General features: G+C 43.4%; 1 protein-coding gene across 1 annotated transcript in view; it reads right to left on the reverse strand.

Moving 5' to 3' along the window:
• LOC129859213 (piezo-type mechanosensitive ion channel component 2-like) overlaps positions 1–24,501 on the reverse strand; it is a 183,321-nt gene that overhangs the window by 23,505 nt on the left and 135,315 nt on the right. Inside the window, exons 10-28 of the mRNA XM_055928700.1 lie at positions 22,688–22,723; positions 22,367–22,484; positions 21,739–21,929; positions 20,644–20,992; positions 20,066–20,265; positions 19,654–19,802; positions 18,661–18,834; positions 15,722–15,975; positions 11,809–11,969; positions 11,346–11,522; positions 10,663–10,785; positions 10,142–10,342; positions 9,307–9,511; positions 8,967–9,068; positions 8,644–8,809; positions 5,613–5,856; positions 4,956–5,052; positions 4,513–4,678; positions 4,233–4,322 (exon numbers count right to left, since the gene is read on the reverse strand). Coding sequence (XP_055784675.1) covers positions 4,233–4,322; positions 4,513–4,678; positions 4,956–5,052; positions 5,613–5,856; positions 8,644–8,809; positions 8,967–9,068; positions 9,307–9,511; positions 10,142–10,342; positions 10,663–10,785; positions 11,346–11,522; positions 11,809–11,969; positions 15,722–15,975; positions 18,661–18,834; positions 19,654–19,802; positions 20,066–20,265; positions 20,644–20,992; positions 21,739–21,929; positions 22,367–22,484; positions 22,688–22,723 — 3,203 coding nt within the window. The remainder of the gene's footprint in view (positions 1–4,232; positions 4,323–4,512; positions 4,679–4,955; positions 5,053–5,612; positions 5,857–8,643; positions 8,810–8,966; positions 9,069–9,306; positions 9,512–10,141; positions 10,343–10,662; positions 10,786–11,345; positions 11,523–11,808; positions 11,970–15,721; positions 15,976–18,660; positions 18,835–19,653; positions 19,803–20,065; positions 20,266–20,643; positions 20,993–21,738; positions 21,930–22,366; positions 22,485–22,687; positions 22,724–24,501) is intronic.

Genomic DNA, 24,501 nt, shown 5'->3' on the forward strand with positions numbered 1-24,501 from the left:
AGTGTTTGGCTTGGTGTCAGGACGTGTGTGGATGTAATAGGGGTTAGTGTTTGGCTTGGTGTCAGGACGTGTGGAGATGTAATAGAGGTTAGTGTTTGGCTTGGTGTCAGGACGTGTGTGGATGTAATAGGGGTTAGTGTTTGGCTTGGTGTCAGGACGTGTGGAGATGTAATAGAGGTTAGTGTTTGGCTTGGTGTCAGGACGTGTGTGGATGTAATAGGGGTTAGTGTTTGGCTTGGTGTCAGGACGTGTGGAGATGTAATAGGGTTTAGTGTTTGGCTTGGTGTCAGGACGTGTGTGGATGTAATAGGGGTTAGTGTTTGGCTTGGTGTCAGGACGTGTGTGGATGTAATAAGGGTTAGTGTTTGGCTTGGTGTCAGGACGTGTGGGGATGTAATAGGGGTTAGTGTTTGGCTTGGTGTCAGGACGTGTGTGGATGTAATAGGGGTTAGTGTTTGGCTTGGTGTCAGGACGTGTGTGGATGTAATAGGGGTTAGTGTTTGGCTTGGTGTCAGGACGTGTGTGGATGTAATAGGGGTTAGTGTTTGGCTTGGTGTCAGTATGTGTGGAGATGTAATAGGGGTTAGTGTTTGGCTTGGTGTCAGGACGTGTGTGGATGTAATAGGGGTTAGTGTTTGGCTTGGTGTCAGGACGTGTGGAGATGTAATAGGGGTTAGTGTTTGGCTTGGTGTCAGGACGTGTGTGGATGTAATAGGGGTTAGTGTTTGGCTTGGTGTCAGGACGTGTGTGGATGTAATAAGGGTTAGTGTTTGGCTTGGTGTCAGGACGTGTGGGGATGTAATAGGGGTTAGTGTTTGGTTTGGTGTCAGGACGTGTGTGGATGTAATAGGGGTTAGTGTTTGGCTTGGTGTCAGGACGTGTGTGGATGTAATAGGGGTTAGTGTTTGGCTTGGTGTCAGGACGTGTGTAGATGTAATAGGGGTTAGTGTTTGGCTTGGTGTCAGGACGTGTGGAGATGTAATAGAGGTTAGTGTTTGGCTTGGTGTCAGGACGTGTGGAGATGTAATAGGGGTTAGTGTTTGGCTTGGTGTCAGGACGTGTGGAGATGTAATAGGGGTTAGTGTTTGGCTTGGTGTCAGGACGTGTGTGGATGTAATAGGGGTTAGTGTTTGGCTTGGTGTCAGGACGTGTGGAGATGTAATAGGGGTTAGTGTTTGGCTTGGTGTCAGGACGTGTGGAGATGTAATAGGGGTTAGTGTTTGGCTTGGTGTCAGGACGTGTGTGGATGTAATAGGGGTTAGTGTTTGGCTTGGTGTCAGGACGTGTGGAGATGTAATAGGGGTTAGTGTTTGGCTTGGTGTCAGGACGTGTGTGGATGTAATAGGGGTTAGTGTTTGGCTTGGTGTCAGGATGTGTGTGGATGTAATAGGGGTTAGTGTTTGGCTTGTTGTCAGGACGTGTGTGGATGTAATAGGGGTTAGTGTTTGGCTTGGTGTCAGGACGTGTGTGGATGTAATAGGGGTTAGTGTTTGGCTTGGTGTCAGGACGTGTGTGGATGTAATAGGGGTTAGTGTTTGGCTTGGTGTCAGGATGTGTGTGGATGTAATAGGGGTTAGTGTTTGGCTTGGTGTCAGGACGTGTGTGGATGTAATAGAGGTGAGTGTTTGGCTTGGTGTCAGGACGTGTGTGGATGTAATAGGGGTTAGTGTTTGGCTTGGTGTCAGGACGTGTGTGGATGTAATAGAGGTTAGTGTTTGGCTTGGTGTCAGGACGTGTGTGGATGTAATAGGGGTTAGTGTTTGGCTTGGTGTCAGGACGTGTGTGGATGTAATAGGGGTTAGTGTTTGGCTTGGTGTCAGGACGTGTGTGGATGTAATAGGGGTTAGTGTTTGGCTTGGTGTCAGGACGTGTGTGGATGTAATAGGGGTTAGTGTTTGGCTTGGTGTCAGGACGTGTGTGGATGTAATAGAGGTTAGTGTTTGGCTTGGTGTCAGGACGTGTGTGGATGTAATAGGGGTTAGTGTTTGGCTTGGTGTCAGGACGTGTGGAGATGTAATAGAGGTTAGTGTTTGGCTTGGTGTCAGGACGTGTGTGGATGTAATAGGGGTTAGTGTTTGGCTTGGTGTCAGGACGTGTGGAGATGTAATAGGGGTTAGTGTTTGGCTTGGTGTCAGGACGTGTGTGGATGTAATAGGGGTTAGTGTTTGGCTTGATGTCAGGACGTGTGTGGATGTAATAGGGGTTAGTGTTTGGCTTGGTGTCAGGACGTGTGTGGTTATAATAGGGTTTAGTGTTTGGCTTGGTGTCAGGACGTGTGTGGATGTAATAAGGGTTAGTGTTTGGCTTGGTGTCAGGACGTGTGGGGATGTAATAGGGGTTAGTGTTTGGCTTGGTGTCAGGACGTGTGTGGATGTAATAGGGGTTAGTGTTTGGCTTGGTGTCAGGACGTGTGTGGATGTAATAGGGGTTAGTGTTTGGCTTGGTGTCAGGACGTGTGTGGATGTAATAGGGGTTAGTGTTTGGCTTGGTGTCAGTATGTGTGGAGATGTAATAGGGGTTAGTGTTTGGCTTGGTGTCAGGACGTTTGTGGATGTAATAGGGGTTAGTGTTTGGCTTGGTGTCAGGACGTGTGGAGATGTAATAGGGGTTAGTGTTTGGCTTGGTGTCAGGACGTGTGTGGATGTAATAGGGGTTAGTGTTTGGCTTGGTGTCAGGACGTGTGTGGATGTAATAAGGGTTAGTGTTTGGCTTGGTGTCAGGACGTGTGGGGATGTAATAGGGGTTAGTGTTTGGTTTGGTGTCAGGACGTGTGTGGATGTAATAGGGGTTAGTGTTTGGCTTGGTGTCAGGACGTGTGTGGATGTAATAGGGGTTAGTGTTTGGCTTGGTGTCAGGATGTGTGGAGATGTAATAGGGGTTAGTGTTTGGCTTGGTGTCAGGACGTGTGGAGATGTAATAGGGGTTAGTGTTTGGCTTGGTGTCAGGATGTGTGTGGATGTAATAGGGGTTAGTGTTTGGCTTGGTGTCAGGACGTGTGGAGATGTAATAGGGGTTAGTGTTTGGCTTGGTGTCAGGATGTGTGGAGATGTAATAGGGGTTAGTGTTTGGCTTGGTGTCAGGATGTGTGGAGATGTATAGCAGCATCCACATTAATGTAGAAGTGTTTAGAAACATATTCTATTCTAATTTACAATAAAAGTGACTCCAAAATGACACAATACATTATTTACCATTCATTTCTCCTTAGCACAAAATAATCTGAAACACTACCAAAACAAACAATAAATGCATCCATTCACAAGCTTGTTGTAGACATTGCGTGCTAAGAATATGGGAACAAAATACTAAACTTTGGACTACTTTAATACCCATTAAGTGAATTTGTCCAAATACTTTTGGTTCCCTAACATGGGGGGACTATGTACAAAAAGGGCTGTAATTTCAAAACAGTTCACCCGATATCAAATCCAAAGTGCTGGAGTACAGAGCCAAAATAACAAAACATTTATCACTGTCCAAATACTCTTGGACTTCACTGTATAGTTTAAATAGTTTGACATTGTTATTGTTACGTGCACAAGTACAGTGAAATGCCTTTCTTGCAAGCTCTTTCCCAACAATACAGTAATCAATATCAATATACAGTATAGTACTATGAAATAAAGTAAAGTAGAACAAAAATACACAAGAAATAGAAGAAGAACACGAGAAAGTAAGTCAGCTATATACAGTGTCAGTTCCAGGGTCAGTGCCAATACCATATTTACAATGTACAGGGATACTGGAGTGATAGAGGTAGATATGTAAAGGGGACTAGGCATCAGGATATACGATAAACAGAGTAGCAGCAGCGTATATGATGAGTGTGTGTGAGTGTGTGTTTGTAAAGCCAGTAAGTAAGTGTGTGTGTGTGTGTGTGTGTGTGTGTGTGTGTGTGTGTGTGTGTGTGTGTGTGTGTGTGTGTGTGTGTGTGTGTGTGTGTGTGTGTGTGTGTGTGTGTGTGTGTGTGTGTGTGTAGAGAACTGTGAGTCAGCACAAAAATTAAATAGAAGGGTCAATGGAGGTAGTCTGTGTAGACATTTTGTTAGCAGTCTTGTGGCTTGGGGATAGAAGCTTTTCAGGAGCCTGTTGGTGTCAGACTTGTTGCTCCGGTACCGCTTGCCATACAGAGGCAGAGAGAACAGTCTATGGCTTTAGTGCATATTATATTTCTGTGTGTACGTCATATGTGTAATGTGTGTATATTATATCTGTGTAGAAAATGCGCTCACTGTCTCTTCAGCAGGTCCATAGACTTTTTCTCCACTTCGATCCTGGCTTTGACAGCTTTCACTATGGTCGCCTGGAACAGCTCAGCCCCTCTAACACAACAAACACAATACTTTTCATATCAATTGACAAATAAATTGACTGAATAAACAGTCAACTTTGATTTTCTATTAAAAAGAAAATGTGATGTCATTGTGAAAGTAAAGTGAATTATTATTCCCAGGCTCTATTGAGAGAGAGCTGGATAGTAGACGAGGTAAACCAAACAATAGTACAATTTACCTGGAGGCCAGGATCTGTGAGGAGCGGATGTCGGCGACCACGTGCAGGAAGTAGTAGCTCATGAAAACACGTCGCTGTAGCAACAGGAAGGCAAAACAGATGCTATCCCAGATGATGCCTGCCTCGTCGCTAGGCAAATCACACTGCTTGTGGCTGTGCTGCTCAGCTGCAAGGATTTCAAAAATATTAATCATCAAATATTTATTAATTCAATTTTTGGATTCTTTATATTTAGAAGAAAGTCAAATAAATCTTCTCAACTCAAATTATACAGTACAGTCCCCACCCCCTTCTGATGGAGTCATCATCAAGCATTTCTGAAAATGTAACTGAATAATGTTTAGTAAATCCTTTCAAGTGAGTTACATTTTTGTCACATATCAACACGAAGAAAGTGAGTTTCCAAAGGCACGCTGCTTTACATTGGTAATAGGGTCACTTACGTTTAGAATAGCCCTTTATAGTGCAGGCCAGGCTGAAGAGCTGAATGAGCCAACAGTGATCGGTGACCAGGACCTTTATGTACCCACAGGCTAGTATCTGAGGACCGAGAGGACAAACCAGTCAGCTAAAACAGGACATGGCGGCAGCCAAACACACCACAACACCTAGATTACTGTCTGCTGTTGCAGAGGTCTGATCAGCTGAACTTGTCCTATCTGGCCAGCCGGCCGAACTAATCCTATATGTCCCCAATTCATCTGCAGTGTTTACCGTTAATGCAATCTCCGCAAACGCGGGAACATTGCCTTTAAAAGCCTCATTGTTGATCAAGTGCGATCGGATTGAATCCTGCCCCGTGTTTCAGAACAGCAGTACTGTTTTGTTTTCATTTGGAGTAGCATTGCTCTTTTGACTTTTTTTCAATTGTTAGGCAGGTATCTGTCACCATACTGCGCCCAGAGGCAGACTTCGGCAAACTATCTTCCCGTTTGGCTCCAAAAACCCACAATAACAACATTTGTAAATGTTGCATTCTAACTACAATCTCATTGTCTTACTACAATGTTTGATGCCAAGATGGCTGCCCAAACTGAGTTTCCGAATTCCCAGTAATCCTAGTATTCAATAACACTGTATCTAGTGATGCCAACACTTACCGAGAGTATGTTCTTCATGGTGATCACAAACACGTTGTAGGCAATCAGGAAGTCCCAGTAGTGCAGGATACTTTTGATTGGCTTGAGCAGCAGGTCACCCCCGAAGAGCAGGAAGTAGAAGCAGGCCACCAGGTAGCCCATACAGAAGATGGAGATGCGCGTGGTGCCCGTGATGAAGATGATGGTGAGCACGAACCAGAAGAGGTAGCTGAACATGATCACCTTCAGCATGTCCAGGTAGGATCTGAAAGAGGGAAATGAATGAATAAAGACTTATTGAAGTGAGGGAATGACAACATTCAAAGCAAAAGTCATTTGTTTGGAATCTGTCATTCAAATCATCAAATTTGAAATTGGGTTTTGAACCAGACTATGGGGAAAACATGCAGTTGCCATATACAGCAGCAAAGCTAACGTTCAACAAAAATATATTCTGGAACAATACATGTCCAAATACAAGCTTTTTTATATCCATACAGAGATGAGCAGAGATACGTTGTGTATTTTATTCTACAACACAATATTTTCATTCATTCAATATTCCAACTTTGTTGACACATTGTCATCACTACGGTCACCAGCTCCTGTTGCTTTTACAGGCAGATGCATGTGAACTGGAGGAGCAGTGATGTCAGAGACTTTGACTAAGTCTGGAGGGGGGGGGGGGGCATTTCTGATATGACCTCGTGCTGACTGTTCCAAAGGGCCAGCTGTTTTAAAGGCCACTCGTGTCAGAACAGTTCCCCGTTTTTCATGAACATGGAAAGCCATGTTTGAATCACTCACAGGACCCGATTCAAGGCTTGTGAGGGAGTGATTGTTTTAACATCCCTGAGTTATCTGATACCAGGAAAGAGTGAGGGAAAGAGAGGTGAGAGCGGAAGGAAAACACAGGTGTTTGGCAATGTGCTCATTTAACTCTCTTCACATGTGAAAACAATGGCAACCCAAGGAAAGGGTCTAAAGGGACTTTATAATAGACACATTGGACAGGGACTTAGAGAGATGGAATAACATGACTTTATAATAGACACTTTGGACAGGGACTTAGAGAGATGGAATAACATGACTTTATAATACACACTTTGGACAGGGACTTAGAGAGATGGAATAACATGACTTTATAATACACACTTTGGACAGGGACTTAGAGAGATGGAATAACATGACTTTATAATAGACACTTTGGACAGGGACTTAGAGAGATGGAATAACATGACTTTATAATAGACTCTTTGGACAGGGACTTAGAGAGATGGAATAACGTGACTATAATAGACACTTTGGACAGGGACTTAGAGAGATGGAATAACATGACTTTATAATAGCCACTTTGGACAGGGACTTAGAGAGATGGAATAACATGACTTTATAATAGACACTTTAGACAGGGACTTAGAGAGATGGAATAACATGACTATAATACACACTTTGGACAGGGACTTAGAGAGATGGAATAACATGACTATAATAGACACTTTGGACAGGGACTTAGAGAGATGGAATAACATGACTTTATAATAGACACTTTGGACAGGGACTTAGAGAGATGGAATAACATGACTTTATAATAGACTCTTTGGACAGGGACTTAGAGAGATGGAATAACATGACTTTATAATAGACACTTTGGACAGGGACTTAGAGAGATGGAATAACATGACTTTATAATAGACACTTTGGACAGGGACTTAGAGAGATGGAATAACATGACTTTATAATAGACTCTTTGGACAGGGACTTAGAGAGATGGAATAACATGACTTTATAATAGACACTTTGGACAGGGACTTAGAGAGATGGAATAACATGACTTTATAATACACACTTTGGACAGGGACTTAGAGAGATGGAATAACATGACTATAATAGACACTTTGGACAGGGACTTAGAGAGATGGAATAACATGACTTTATAATAGACACTTTGGACAGGGACTTAGAGAGATGGAATAACATGACTTTATAATACACACTTTGGACAGGGACTTAGAGAGATGGAATAACATGACTTTATAATAAACACTTTGGACAGGGACTTAGAGAGATGGAATAACATGACTTTATAATACACACTTTGGACAGGGACTTAGAGAGATGGAATAACATGACTTTATAATACACACTTTGGACAGGGACTTAGAGAGATGGAATAACATGACTTTATAATAGACACTTTGGACAGGGACTTAGAGAGATGGAATAACATGACTTTATAATACACACTTTGGACAGGGACTTAGAGAGATGGAATAACATGACTTTATAATACACACTTTGGACAGGGACTTAGAGAGATGGAATAACATGACTTTATAATAGACACTTTGGACAGGGACTTAGAGAGATGGAATAACATGACTTTATAATACACACTTTGGACAGGGACTTAGAGAGATGGAATAACATGACTATAATAGACACTTTGGACAGGGACTTAGAGAGATGGAATAACATGACTTTATAATAGACACTTTGGACAGGGACTTAGAGAGATGGAATAAGATGACTTTATAATACACACTTTGGACAGGGACTTAGAGAGATGGAATAACATGACTATAATAGACACTTTGGACAGGGACTTAGAGAGATGGAATAACATGACTTTATAATACACACTTTGGACAGGGACTTAGAGAGATGGAATAACATGACTATAATAGACACTTTGGACAGGGACTTAGAGAGATGGAATAACATGACTTTATAATAGACACTTTGGACAGGGACTTAGAGAGATGGAATAACATGACTTTATAATAGACACTTTGGACAGGGACTTAGAGAGATGGAATAACATGACTTTATAATAGACACTTTGGACAGGGACTTAGAGAGATGGAATAACATGACAGTGAATGGAAAAACTTGCCTAAGACCAAACGACTTGTGCTGGCACTCTGAGAAAAACACATGGACTTTAGTACATAAGGCTAACTCTTTCTCGAGTCACGGGTTTGATACCTGATCAGGCACAGCCTGTGCACCAGACCTGGGCCTGGCTGGTACTGTGTTTCATATAGACTACCTGCAGTGGATGAAGTCAGGAACGGGGTTGTGTTGACTGAAGGAGGCGGCGTCCAGGTCCCTGCAGATCTCCACGTTATCCCCGGCCAAGAGGCGCACGGCAGCCTCGTTCTCCTCCTCAAACACCCGCCTCTGCAGTGAGGCACACAGCAGCAGCATGAAGTCATCTGCGGGAGAGGACAGGAGGAGGAAGAGGAACAGGAGGAACAGAAAACAGGAGGATGAAGAAAAACACAATTATTTCAAGTCCATCCCAAACCCAGTCCCAGTCCCAGTAGCAACAATCCCAATGGCAAACGCTCAGTAAATACAGGCTGTACTCACAGAGCAGGAACAGGGGGTTGGGCTTGGTGTGGAAGTCAGGGAAATAGAGCCACTTGATGACGTTGGAGTCTGTGGAGGATGAGGGGAACCTCCATGGGTAGTCTGGGAACACGAGGAGAGGGAATGGATCCATTTAAACACTATTATTATACAGTCTGTTATGACCTGTGCAAGATTATGTACTAACTTTGACACATGTATTCTAACTATCGAGGAGAGACATTAAATGAAACAAAATGGACGCAGCAGGTCTGACCATAGAGGTAAATGACCCTACATACAATATAATACAATGCAATACAAAATGATGTGTTGGATATCTTTCTGTTGCCCCACGCACCTTTGCAGGCGGCCGGTGGGAAGCCGATGCAGACAAAGTACTGGAAGGTGAGCATGCAGGCCAGGAAGCAGCTGTACTTGGGCCAGATCTCAGCAATGGCCTTTCGCCGCCGACGGTAGATGACCGCGATCAGGCCGAAGGCATGGAGCATTGCGTAGAAGTCCATCCTCTGGCCAATCACGTTCACCGCTAACAGGAAGCATGTCTGACAATAACAATGACAATAGTTAATGTTTAGGACGCTTTAGTCTCAAGGGACTTTTATATTGGGTCTACAGAAGGTTACGGGTAGGAAGCACGAAGATGGAGTTCGGAAGTAGGAGTTATGTCTCAGTCATGTAGGAAACTTAGGGCTGGGCGATATGGTCAAAATATCGTAATATTTTTCTCATTTTTGACTGTATGGCAGTATCTGAGTAATAAAAGTTCTAAATATGTTTAATGATTAGAGCTTTACCCTAGAATGATCACAAATGAATTCTAGGTGATTTTAATGGTCTCTCTTCTAATGGTTTTATACTCAACCAAACTAGGACAAAACTACTGACATTGAAGTAGTTGAATTTGTAGAACTTTAAATTTAATTGAATTTAATTTAGCACTGTATCCAAATACCGTTACCGGTATGGATGTGGATCCATAACGTATACCAGTATTCATAATAAGACAACTCAACAATTACTTTAACACTCTTAACAGATATTTCAAAACAAAGATATTCTTGTACATATTCCAACTATCGCACAAGGAAAAAAACATGGACACTTTGCTATAGTCCAAAAACTGATAAGAATGTATTTGCATAGTCAAACTCAACAGTGACATGACATCATACCTCCAGGCCGAACTTATAGAAGAAGTAGTTGAGGAAGTACTTGGCACAGTTGAGGATGCCGTCGTCGAGGTGTTGCCGGGTGATGTCATGGAAGATGGTTCTGGTGACAGGGGTGGTGAGGTTGTTCCTCATGCGGTACAGGTCCTGGTGACGGTAGATGGTCACCTCGAACGCCAGCAGGGCCAGTATCAACAGGTTGTTCTGGTTGGAGATGGAGATAGGACAGATAAAGGGGACAGGGTTCAAATGACAGTGTATTTGTTAATGACATAAACATATTTCCCAGTATAGGTCTAACCCACTGTTTACAAGGATAGCCACAAGAGTTACATGTCATTCGAACACTGGAAGTGATGACCGGGAGATGATATTAGTGTATAATGTAACATAATTACAGTAGTTGTAGGTATACATGAGAAAGACAGGTTATACTGTATGTGTACTGTATGTGTGTGTGTGTATGTGTGTGTGTGTGTGTGTGTGTAGTCAGGTTCCCAGTGCAGCGTCTCTCCTCCACTCACCCTCAGGTTCTCCAGTAGGGGGGAGAACTTCCGGAGGCCCACCCAGTTGGCTGGGTCCACAGGGGCGCTGTAGAGCAGGGAGTGGGCCATCTCAGTCCTCTGGGCATCCGTGTAGTTCAGAGGCTACAGACGAGAGCAAAGGAGTGTCATTAACACACTGAACTAGTACAGCCCAGCACAACACACCAGAGTATAATGACTGTTTTAGGTCAGACTGACCCCCTAGAGGAGACACTCAAAGAGGAAAGAGCAAGAGAAGAGAGAGAAAGGAGAGAGAGAGAGAGAGAAAGGAGAGAGAGAGAGAGAGAGAGAAAGGAGAGAGAGAGAGAGAGAAAGGAGAGAGAGAGAGAGAGAGAGAGAGAGAGAGAGAGAGAGAGAGAGAGAGAGAGAGAGAGAGAGAGAGAGAGAGAGAGAGAGAGAGAGAAAGGAGAGAGAGAAAATAAATATTGAGGAAAGATCAGAAGTTAAATATACTGAAACAGCCTGCACGCACACACACCCACTCCCCCTTTCCACCAACTCACACACACACACCCACCCCCCCTCTCCACCAACTCACACACACCCACTCCCCCTTTCCACTAACCCACACACACCCACTCCCCCGTTCCACCAACTCACACACACCCACTCCCCCTTTCCACTAACCCACACACACCCACTCCCCCTTTCGACTAACCCACCATGGAGCAGTTGTTGGAGTATGTAGAGGGGTTTATAGAGGTGAGTTGGTAGAGCATCTTGCAGACGATGATGACACAGGTCCAGACAGTACAGACGCTGGATGCCAGGGGCCTGAACTGACTGAAGGGCAGGGCGAACGCCCAACTCACCAGGAACACGTAGTTGAACAGAGACACCTGGAGAACAGATTCAGTCAAAAGACACCTTAACGTTCTCAAGGTAGAGTATGTGTTCTGAAAATACAGTGTGACTGTCCATACATGGGATCTTGAAAGCCTATTTTGATGGAGGGGGAGAGTCGTCTGTTACAATGTAAAGACCATTTAGAGAGATCAAGTGAAAAGTGGTGAGACTGTGCACACACAATTGATTAACAGTCAGTGATTGTGAGGACTGTTAGCATCTCATGCTAGTATTCTCATTGCAATCTTTGTGAGAAAGCGTCTGAATAGGTCGGCTCACCTCTTTGATGGAGACCCAGAGGATATAGGAGGAGACAATCTTGATGATGTGGAGCTCCAGCAGCCACCAGACGGTCAGTTGCAGCTGCTGGAAGTACTGCAGGAACTTGAGGAAGAGCACCGTAAGGCGGTCCACCACCAGATACCACTTACTCCTCAGGTCTGGGAGAGGAGGGAGAGTGGCAAAGACACACAGAGAAAGAGAGATACAGAGAGAGAGAGAGAGAGACACACAGTGAGAGAGAGAGGTACAGCGAGGGGGAGAGTGGGAAAGACACACAGAAAGAGAGCGAGAGAGATAGAGAGAGAGAGAGAGAGCGACAGAGAGCAAGAGAGACACAGAGAGAGAGACACAGAGAGAGGGAAAGAGAGACACAGAGACAGAAAGAGAGAAACAGAGAGACAGAGACAGACATAGAGAGAGACACAGAGAGAGAGAGACAGAGAGAGACAGAGAGCGAGAGAGAGAGAGAGAGAGAGAGAGAGAGAGAGAGAGAGAGAGACACACAGAGAGAGAGAGAGAGACACAGATAGAGAGACACAGAGAGCGGCAGAGAGAGAGAGTGAGACAGAGAGATACAGAGAGAGAGAGAGAGAGAGCACTTCACATTAATGGCTAGAAATGGAAACACTTTGTTCAAGAGCTAACCTGAGGTTGTTTACAGTCAATTGTCAAGCATTATTAAGGCATAGACAAATCACTCTGTAAATGGGGACATAAAGCTCGCTTGCCTACAGTACACAGACGGGGACCCCATTCCAAGTGCAGAGCATTAGACAGTGAGCCAGAATACCACTAGAGGGTGCTGTTCAATTTGAATGGTGGTGGATGGCGAACAACATGGAAAGATCATTCAGTTCTCAACAGTCAGTATAGAGTGCCATCTGGCATGATGCTTTACAAACAAGTGATACTCTCATCGAACCTTGGAATACCCTTTCACAACCACAAGCAAACCTTTTCAGATCCAACTCTCTGATAGCTAACAGCAGGGCAGATGAGATCAGTGTCTTCATAACAGGAGCAGATAGAGATAAATCACACAGACACCTCTGACAGATACACTTGTGTCACTTGTACGTGTGATTTACTCCCCTCGACTATGTGAGACTGGGCTGAGTGGATTTCAGCACATTCTGGTAACTGTGGCAGTATGTGTCATCACAAACCCACCCACACACACAAACACCTTTAACATATTCAAATTCATTCTTACATCATCAGGAAACAGATGTTGAGCAGCCCAAGCAGTGTTCTGTAAAGACTCTGAGACAGCGTCAGGGTTCAGAAACACACACACACACACACACACGCACACTCACACGCACACACACACACACACGCGCACACGCACACACACACGCACACGCACACACACACACACACACACACACTAGAGCTGGGTCAATAAACTGAAAATGATCGACACCGACCATAACGATCATTTATCGAAGGCATTTCACAGATTTCGTTCCTCTTTTGAAAAATTTGAATTTAACCCTATTTAAGAATATATATATATATATATATATATATATATATATATATATATATATATAGTACCAGTCAAAAGTTTGGACCCACCTACTCATTCAAGGGTTTTTCTTTATTTTTGACTACTGTTCTACATTGTAGAATAATAGTGAAGACATCAAACTATGAAGTAACACATATGGAATTATGTGGTAACCAAAAAAGTGTTAAACAAATCAAAATATATTTTATATTTGAGATTCTTCAAAGTAGCTTGATGAATACATTTCAATTAACAGGTGTGCCTTGTTAAAAGTTAATTTGTGGAATTTCTTTCCTTCTTTATGTGTTTGAGCCAATCAGTTGTGTTGTGACAAGGTAGGGGTGGTATACAGAAGATAACCCTATTTGGTAAAAGGTCAAGTCCAAATTATGGCAACAACAGCTCAAATAAGCAAAGAGAAACAACAGTCCATCATTACTTTAAGACGTGAAGGTCAGTCAATCTAGAAAATGTCAAGAACATTGAACGTTTCTTCAAGTGCAGTCGCAAAAACCATAAAGCGCTATGATGAAACTGGCTCTCATGAGGACCGCCACAGGATAGGAAGACCCAGAGTTACCTCTGCTGCAGAGGATAAATTCATTAGAGTTACCAGCCTCAGCAATTGCAGCCCAAATAAATGCTTCACAGAGTTCAAGTAACAGACACATCTCAACATCAACTTCAGAGGAGACTGCGTGAATCAGGCCTTCATGGTCGAATTGCTGCAAAGAAACAACTACTAAAGGACACCAATAAGAACAGGACTTGCTTGGGCCAAGAAACACGAGCAATGGACATCAGACTGGTGGAAATCTGTCCTTTGGTCTGATGAGTACAAAGTTTAGATTTTTTGTTGTGTTTCTGAGACGCAGAGTAGGTGAACGGATGATCTCCGCATGTGTTGTTCCCACCATGAAGCATACTATCATTTGTTTTTCAAAATGACAATGACCCAACACACCTCCAGGCTGTGTAAGGGATATTAAACCGAGAAGGAAAGTGATGGAGTGACCTGGCCTCCACAATCCACTGTACTCAACCCAATTGAGATGGTTAGGGATGAGTTGGACTGCAGAGTAAAGGAAAAGCAGCCAACAAGTGCTCAGCATATATGGGAACTCCTTTAAGACAGTTGGAAAAGCATTCCAGGTGAAGCTGGTTAAGAGAATGCCAAGAGTGTGCAAAGCTCTCATCAAGGCAAAGGGTGGCTACTTTGAAGAATCAGATTTTTTTTTCATTAGTTTAACACTTTTTTGGTTGCTACATAATTTCATATCTGTTATTTAATAGTTTTGATGTCTTCACTATTATTCTACAATGTAGAAAATAGTACAAATAAAGAAAAACCTTTGAATGTGTAGGTGTGTCTACATTTTTGACCGGTACTGTATATGAATAGTGTGTAAATAGTATTTTTATTGTCTCTTGGGTGTCTTTCCTATGTATAACTTATTCCATTAAATTCAAATATATTAATCAACTATGATGTTGTTCTTGTCTATTACTGTGCTGTACTTTGTCATGTATTTGTATGTTTTATGTGGACCCCAGGATGAGTAGCTGCTGCATGTGTAGTGGCTAATGGGAATCCTAATAAACTAAACTAAACACACGGTCAAACAGAGGAAGAATTCTTCTCACTCACTAGACAATCAAAGCCAAATGAAGTTAGCCAGCATCAAATTAACACATCATTCACTCGGAAAAGACTACTAGAGAATTGGATCGCATGTAGTCCCTCCACTGTATGGGAGTTCAACAACCCAAATCCTCCATACTTACTATGGCTAGCAACTTAGCGTTTGGCTATTGCATAAAGCACAGTGTAACAATAATGAGAACCTATGAGAAAATACCTCTGAGAAAAAAGTGTATTCAGGGTACCATAATAAATGATACATCCTAGAGGTGCATGGCTCTGACTAAACACCAAGCCAGTTAGTTCAACAAACAAGTCTAGACAATTTAATTCCCATCTGTTTACTGTCTTCCTCTCTCTCCGTGCCTGATTCACGTCACTCCAATAAAGCCCTAGCGTATTGGGATATGTCACAATCCCATCTAATCAATGATTTTATTACACTCCAACAAAATACAAAGTCTATGTACTTGGCAAATTATTCATACGGATTACCTAGCGGGATACGTCAAAATTAAAAGATATCAACTGTTTTATAGGTTACCCCCGCCAACGTACAATGTTTACTTATCAAATTATTCCAGGTAATTAATTATTTTAGATGAAGGCTTCTGAATGAGATACATCAACTTTTATTGGATGAAGGAAGGTGCTTGCAAACTGATCCAACCTTTTGTGATAGTCACACAAGGTTTATTTGTTATCCCTGTGCATGTGTGGCATGTGCATGTCTGTGTGAGTCTGTCTGTCTGTACCTGACATCTCGTCGACCGGAGACTCTGGTTGTGCTTTGGGGGGGCAGGGGTAGCTCTCCGCCTTGCTGCAGTGCTCCAGTGGTTCTTCGTACCTCCTCATCTCCTCCTCCTCCTCCTCATATCTTCTATTCTCCTCCTTCTCATCCTCCTCTTCCAGCTGCACCTTCTCCCCAGCCTCTTCCTCTTTGGTGGTCACAGTGAGGGTGGGTTTGATCAGAGAGATGTCTGCCAGACTGCCATCTAGGTGCACCAGCCTGGGAATGGAGAATAGAAAATATCAATAATATATACTGTAGAATATTTTTAGACAAATATATATATATACACACAAATATATATATATAGTACCAGTCAGAAGTTTGGACACACCTACTCATTCAAGGGGTTTTCTATATTTTTACTATGTTCTACATTGTAGAATAATAGTGAAGACATCAAAACTATGAAATATCACATATGGAATCATGTAGTAACAAAAAAGTGTTAAACAAATCAAAATATATTTATATTTGAGATTCTTCTCCAAGAAGGAGAGTGATGGAGTGCTGCATCAGATGATCTGGCCCCCACAATCACCCAACCTCAACCCAAATGAGATGGTTTGGGATGAGTTGGACTGCAGATTGAAGGAAAAGCAGCCAACAAGTGCTCAGCATATGTGGGAACTCCTTCAAGGCTGTTGGAAAATCATTCCAGGTGAAGCTGGTTGATAGACGGCCAAGAGTGTGCAAAGCTGTCATCAAGGCAAAGGGTGGCTACTTGAAGAATCTAAAATATATTTAGATTTGTTTAACACTTTTTTGATTACTACATGATTCCATGTGTTGATTCATAGTTATGTCTTCACTGTTATTCTACAATGTACACAATAAGAAAAAAATAGTAGTCCAAACTTTTCACTGGTACTGTATATATATATATATATATATATACATATATATATATATATATATATATATATATATATATATATATATATATATATATATATATAGCAGAAATGTTTATCCAAAGCATGCATACATTTTCCATTTAGGTGTCCCTAGCGGGAATCAAACTCAGGATAATTGGCATTGCAATCTGCCATGCTCTAGCAACTGAGCCACACAGGACCAGAATAGAAACAGAATTACTAGAATGGACAAAGCCTCTAATTCTAGTTCTATGGGAGAGACTGTCAGGCTGGGTCCCTGTAGTTATCAAGGGAGTACTTGTTCTGTCTCCTTCCCTTCATGACCACTGGTCTCAAAGTGACAGGTGTAAACAACGGAGAGACCTATCCAGTCCATAGGCCTCTTCCTTCTCATAACATGTGACAAGTTCTGTACTGTTCTGTACCTTAAAAATTATTCCAACTTATGGAGAGCTCATTTACCATTCCCTCGCAATCTCCCAAATCAAAATATGCTTTCAATAAAATATAATGTAAAATATAATGTAAAATATATGCTTTCAATAAAATATAATATTTATAAAATATAAATATAATGACATTGCATTGCATTCCACCCATACTTGCACCTTGTGCAGTGATACACGCAAAACACAGTTCAGAGGTGTGTAGTTAGTGTTTTAACTTGACATCATGTCAGAGTTAGATGGAAATGGGTCAGAGTGAAAGACTAGGGAGGCTACACAGTAAAACAGAGGGCTTGCCCAGGCAAGCAGCTAATGTCTGAGGCAGTAAGGCACCACTTAGTCATCCTGAACTATGGACTGTTTTCCCTCCACAATGAGGGAAAGCATGGTATGTACTTAGAATCCCTTATGGACAACTAACACTAGCTTTCCATGGTGAGGGCTTGTGTGTGTGTGTGTGCGTGTGTGTGTGTGTGTGTGTGTGTGCGTGCGTGTGTGTGTGTTTGTGTGTGTATGCATGTGCATACAAGATAAACACAACCAAGTTAGCTAAAGCTAAAGCAGGTGCCCTAAAGCTAAGGGTACAACAGGCAACAAGTAGAGGATTGAACACGAGCAGACAAACAGGAGGGGTTACAGTTCCACTGCCAGCCAGTAGGGGCATGGAGAATGGATAGCCATGATAGACTTCACACATCAATTAAAGGAAACCCTTGCGGGACAGTGTGGACAGTTTTAATTCAATTAGAGGCTACTACAGCCGAAGACCAGTCCAGTATACCATCCAGGCAAAATTGCTGATACAGTGAAATTGTATTGTAGTTATTTTTGTATTTCAATTGGGATCATGAGAAGTTGTATAGGTAAAAAGGCATCTGCGACAATCACTTCAAGTGTATATGATTTGGAAGACGACCATACATTGTATGGATTGTCAAGGCATCCATTGTCAGAATTCACTCGTATCAGGTTTGCCTCAAATATGACACATTTGTTGAAGAAAAATAGCACTGATATTGATTGAATTAGAGCTTGGAAATACCTGTTGAGTTGATTGATCATGGGGTGGAGTGACCCTTGGTCAAATAATTTTGAATTCTGCGAGACTTAGTGGTCTCAGTGGGATCAGGTGGGAAAACAATCTATTCCATGGACACTGCTAGAAAGTCAAATCTTACTTTCCTGACCCACATCATAGAGATAGACTCTAGTGCCCAAAAGCCTGTCATAGCATGGGCAGCGCCATTGAGGACTTTCATGTTGAAATAGTCAACTGGGTGGGACTTCCTATGGGTTAAGGAAGGGTCACATAATTCCATCCAGGTCACTAGTGAGGAAATATTCCATAACTGTAGCTGGCAGTAAATTGCCAACCTTGGCTTTATAACTGATCAAACAATACACTCTAGGTGGCAATATGCACCCTTTCAGTTTGTTTACCAACTACTAGAAGTAGTAGAAGAAGAAAATGGACTACTTCAAAATGGAGATGGCCTCAGTGGCACTGCCCATGCTCTCGCTGACATAATAGGACAGATACAATGATGCTATGTCTATCTAAGTCTATGTGTGAGACCCACCTAGTGATTGTGCTCTTCTGTTTGTCGGCCACCGTCTTGATGTCAGTGAGCAGGAGGAAGTGCTGGTGGAAGTAGTGCAGGTGGAGGATGCAGACCAACAGGAAGGAGGTGGGGATGAAGATCCTCATGAACAGAGCCGGGACAGAGAACTTCTCCAGGCCCAGGTCCTCCAGTCTACACAGCGAGAGACAGGGGGAGGAGGGAGAGACAGGGGGAGGAGGGAGAGACAGGGAGAGGAGGGAGAGACAGGGAGAGAAGGGAGAGACATGGAGAGGAGGGAGAGACAGGGGGAGAAGGGTGAGACAGGGAGAGGAGGGAGAGACAAGGGAGGAGGGAGAGAAGGGCGAGACAGGGGGAGAAGGGAGAGACAGGGGGAGAAGGGTGAGACAGGGAGAGGAGGGTGAGACAGGGAGAGGAGGGAGAGACAGGGGGAGAAGGGAGAGACAGGGGGAGGAGGGTGAGACAGGGAGAGGAGGGTGAGACAGGGGGAGAAGGGAGAGACAGGGAGAGGAGGGAGAGAAGGGAGAGACAGGGGGAGGAGGGAGAAACAGAGGAAGAGACAGGGGGAGGAGGGAGAGACAGGGGGAGGAGGGAGAGACAGGGGGAGGAGGGAGAAACAGAGGAAGAGACAGGGGAAGGAAGGAGAGACAGGGTGAGGGGAGAGATGGGGAGGAGGGAGAAACAGAGGAAGAGACAGGGTGAGGAGGGAGAGACAGGGGGAGGAGGGAGAAACAGAGGAAGAGACAGGGGGAGGAGGGAGAGACAGGGTGTGAAGGGAGAGATGGGGAGGAGGGAGAGACAGGGGGAGGAGGAAGATACAGGGGGAGGAGGGAGAGACAGGGGGAGGAGAGCGGTTAACACGAAATGGTGGTAAAGACACATACACCCACACATTCACGAAGAGGTTTGTTTGTGCATACAGCCAAGCGCACACACACACACACACACACACATACACGCACACACAAACACATTCTCTCTCTCTCTACTCACTTTTCTTTACTCATGCCGGTCATGTTGGACCAGACGTGGATGGAGGAGTCAAACTGGAAGGTGTAGACCAGGATGAGGACCAGCATGGTGTAGAACACCACAGACATCCAGAAGTACTTCAGCATCCTCCTCCACCACTCATAGTGCACCTGATGACCAGAGAGGTAGGCTGTTACAAACCTACGACTTATTTTCCAAAAACACAATCCTATATATACCTTCATAGGACCATTCACTATTTGTAGTATGTGTAGTACAGAAATGGTGAATTTGGAGTGCACGTGATTTAGTTTCCCCCAGTAGTACGGAACCAAAGGAAAAGTCCCATAAGACACATCAGCGCTGGGTTAGATCAAAAACCTGCACAGAGCCAGCCAGAGTGGAAGGTACAGTAAGCCTACAGTAACAGTACCTGGTAGCAGGCCACGCAGAAGAGGAGCAGCATCATGTAGATGATCTTGTACATGACGATGCGTCCCTGGAAGCTGACAAAGAAGAACATGCCAGCGCAGATGTAGATCCAGTACTTGTTCAGCATGGCCGTGAGCGTGTTGCCTAGCACCTGCATCATCTCCCTGTGGCCACCACTCTCATCCACCTCCTCCTCCTTCTCTGTAGGAAACACAGGGGAGGGAAGAGCTGAAACAATGACAACAGCCACGATGACAACATCAGGATAAGCTAACACAGCTACTTTAATGATTGTCTTTCTTGACACCTGTGAGGCTATTCACATAGAGTAGAATCCTAATTCAAGACACATGCTTATATTTGGTTTATATCATGAATTGATGTCAACTGGAGATGTATGTGAAAGTTTGCATTACATGCCTTCATCTAGAACTGTAGATACTCTCACCAGGAACTCTCAGACAGACAGACAGACAGACAGACGGACGGACAGACGGACGGACGGACGGATGGACGAACAGACGGCCTGCCTGACTGACAGACTGACTGATTGACTAACTGACAGACTGACAGACTCACCGTTCTTGTGGGCATGGATGACCCTGATGTCCAATAGCACCTCCTCTTCTCTCTGGCTCTCCTTCCTCTCTGTCAATGCCTGTCTCAGCAGCAGCCAGAAACTAAGCAGACACAGCATCTTGGAGCCCAGTTCCCGGAAGGGCACCTCTTTCTTTAAGAAGAGCCCAGGTACGGGGTGGAGGATCTCGAAGCTCCAGATGTACTGGAGGATGATCAACAGGTTCCCATAGAACACCATGAAGGGGGACGTGATCATGGCGTACTTGCGTCGGTCACGCACCATCCACAGCGTGCACGACCAGATGAGGAACACAAAGGTCAGCCAACTCACGTAGGTGATACTCCACGCCTGGGGAGGGAGGGAGGGAAGGAGAGAGAGAGAGAGAGAGAGAGAGAGAGAGAGAGAGAGAGAGAGAGAGAGAGAGAGAGAGAGAGAGAGAGAAAGAGAGAGAGAGAGAGAGAGAGAAAGAGAGAGAGAGAAAGAGAGAGAGAGAGAGAAAGTTAGATCATCAAGCCACTCACATTCGGGACTGACACTGTGAATAATAGTTAAGCATCACATATCATTGGTGTCAATGGTGTTACTAAAGAAATCACTTTAGCGAGATCAGCCGGTGGCCTAGACTGGTTACGCAATATCCTTTAACCAGCAGATCAAATGAAGTGATCTGAGACATATGAAAAATAGAGTGCAGAGATGTTTCTAAAGAGAGGGAAGCCTTCTACACATCCACACCCACCACCACCTTTCAACCTTCCAGGGACCTCAGCAGGGCTCCACTAACTAACTACCAATGGAAAACGAACATACATCTATTCTGCGGTGTATAAGGTAAAACAATAGGAGCACCCCCCATCCCTACCCCACCCCCTGCTCTCGGAAGTCCAATATCAGCTTGGGAACTACATGGTACATATTACCCAGGGTCCACAGGGGCTGTCTTTAAGCTGTCACCACTAATAACTAGATTGGCCACCGGGAGGCTGTGTGTGCGTGTGTGTATCCTGAAGCCCCCGCCGTCGTCTGGGACTGAAAAGGCACACTGTTCCTTGCTCTTCTGACAGACATAACGGACACACACACACACGACTCACCATCATTGCGATGAGAGCACAGATGTAGCTTTGCTTCATGATGAACCTGAAGGTTGTTACCGCGGCGTTTGCTCGTGGCGATCCCCCCTCCTCCTCTGGCGCAGTCGCCATCGCCCCTCCCGCTGTCTCTTCTTCCGAACCCTCGCCACGCCCCCTCGCCACCTCATACACACTGCTGTCCTTTCTCTCTGCTGGAGGGGTGGAAAGGGAGGAAGGAGGGAGAGAGCTCTCAGCATCTCAAGAACCGGATGTGAATTATCCTCTAATAGTTGCTGTCAACCTTGAGAAGCAAAGCCTCCTCTTTTTCACACTCCTTGTGATTTTCCTATTTTCCAGTGCTGCTGTTTTCCATCACGAGTTGTGTGTGTGTGGCAGGTTGACGGTGGTAGGCCGAAACTGAGCAACTACCGCTAGATGAGCCAGCTTTTAATTTTTTGGTCTTCATTTAAGGTTTAGGGAAAGGCATTAGGGTTACCAGTGTGGTAAAGGTTATGGTTAAGGATAGGGCCAGGTTTGATGACTTTGTGGCTGTGCCAGCTAGTGACCACTCTGCATTGCTGCCTCCAAGGCAAAATTCATGGCAATAAATTCCAACCTGTGTTATTCCCAGTATGTGGGTGATACTAACCCAGGTCTGGCCTTGGTTGGTCTGGTTTGTACTGCGGTGTGGAGTACTGGTCCAGTCCCAGCGGCTCGCTGGTGGGGACATAGTCCGGACGAGAACCGTTGGAGGTTACTATCAACACCTGGGGTAGAAAAACGCACTTAGCAGGGAGATTCAGAATAGCGTGAGTAAGTTTATGTATGCGTTATCATCATTGTTTTTGCTTGTCCAATAGCTTTTATTTCTTTGATGTTTGTTGGAGCAACTCAAAAACTCTCAAAACGAGGTAATAAAGGATGCATCATGTTACAAGTTACAACATATAGAAAGGAATAGCCTACTAACCTCAGATGTGCTGTATCCATCTTGGGTAGAATTAAACTAGAAAAAAAAAACATGTAATTAAGACTGCCTTCATATAATACTCAGTGTTTGCTTACAAACACACGACCAGTGACAGTATTGGCTTACACATGGACATTGTAGGGCCATGAAAGAATATAGAACACCACAGCACAGGTGTGTGTAATATTACTACAGTACAGTACAGGTGTGTGTAATACTACTACAGTATAGTACAGGTGTGTGTAATATTACTACAGTACAGTACAGGTGTGTGTAATACTACTACAGTACAGTACAGGTGTGTGTAATATTACTACAGTACAGGTGTGTGTAATATTACTACAGTACATGTGTGTGTAATATTATTACAGCACAGTACAGGTGTGTGTAATATTACTACAGCACAGTACAGGTGTGTGTAACACTACTACAGTACAGTACAGGTGTGTAATACTACTACAGTACAGTACAGGTGTGTGTAATATTACTACAGTACAGTACAGGTGTGTGTAATATTACTACAGTACAGCACAGGTGTGTGTAATATTACTACAGTGCAGGTGTGTGTAATATTATTACAGTACAGGTGTGTGTAATATTACTACAGTACAGGTGTGTATAATATTACAGCAGTACAGTACAGGTGTGTGTAATATTACTACAGTACAGGTGTGTGTAATATTACTACAGTACAGGTGTGTGTAATATTACTACAGTACAGGTGTGTGTAATATTACTACAGTACAGGTGTGTAATACTACTACAGTACAGGGGTGTGTAATATTACTTCAGTACAGTACAGATGTGTGTAATATTACTACAGTACAGGTGTGTGTAATATTACTACAGTACAGGTGTGTAATACTACTACAGTACAGTACAGGTGTGTATAATATTACAGCAGTACAGTACAGGTGTGTGTAATGTTACTACAGTACAGGTGTTTGTAATATTACTACAGTACAGGTGTGTATAATATTACTAAAGTACAGTAGAGGTGTGTGTAATATTATTACAGTACAGTACAGGTGTGTGTAATATTACTACAGTACAGGTGTGTAATACTACTACAGTACAGTACAGGTGTGTATAATATTACAGCAGTACAGTACAGGTGTGTGTAATATTACTACAGTACAGGTGTGTGTAATATTACTACAGTACAGGTGTGTGTAATATTACTACAGTACAGGTGTGTGTAATATTACTAAAGTACAGTACAGGTGTGTATAATATTACTACAGTACAGTACAGGTGTGTGTAATATTACTACAGTACAGGTGTGTATAATATTACAGCAGTACAGTACAGGTGTGTGTAATATTACTACAGTACAGGTGTGTGTAATATTACTACAGTACAGGTGTGTGTAATATTACTACAGTACAGTACAGGTTGTGTGTAATGTTACTACAGTACAGGTGTGTGTAATATTACTACAGTACAGGTGTGTGTAATATTACTACAGTACAGCACAGGTGTGTGTAATATTACTACAGTACAGGTGTGTGTAATATTACTACAGTACAGGTGTGTGTAATATTATTACAGTACAGGTGTGTGTAATATTACTACAGTACAGCACAGATGTGTGTAATATTATTACAGTACAGGTGTGTGTAATATTATTACAGTACAGGTGTGTGTAATATTACTACAGTACAGGTGTGTGTAATATTATTACAGTACAGGTGTGTGTAATATTACTACAGTACAGGTGTGTGTAATATTATTACAGTACAGGTGTGTGTAATATTATTACAGTACAGGTGTGTGTAATATTATTACAGTACAGGTGTGTGTAATATTACTAC

The sequence above is a fragment of the Salvelinus fontinalis genome, chromosome 7 (genome assembly GCF_029448725.1).
Source record: "Salvelinus fontinalis isolate EN_2023a chromosome 7, ASM2944872v1, whole genome shotgun sequence".
In the NCBI taxonomy this organism is placed as follows: Eukaryota; Metazoa; Chordata; class Actinopteri; order Salmoniformes; family Salmonidae; genus Salvelinus; species Salvelinus fontinalis.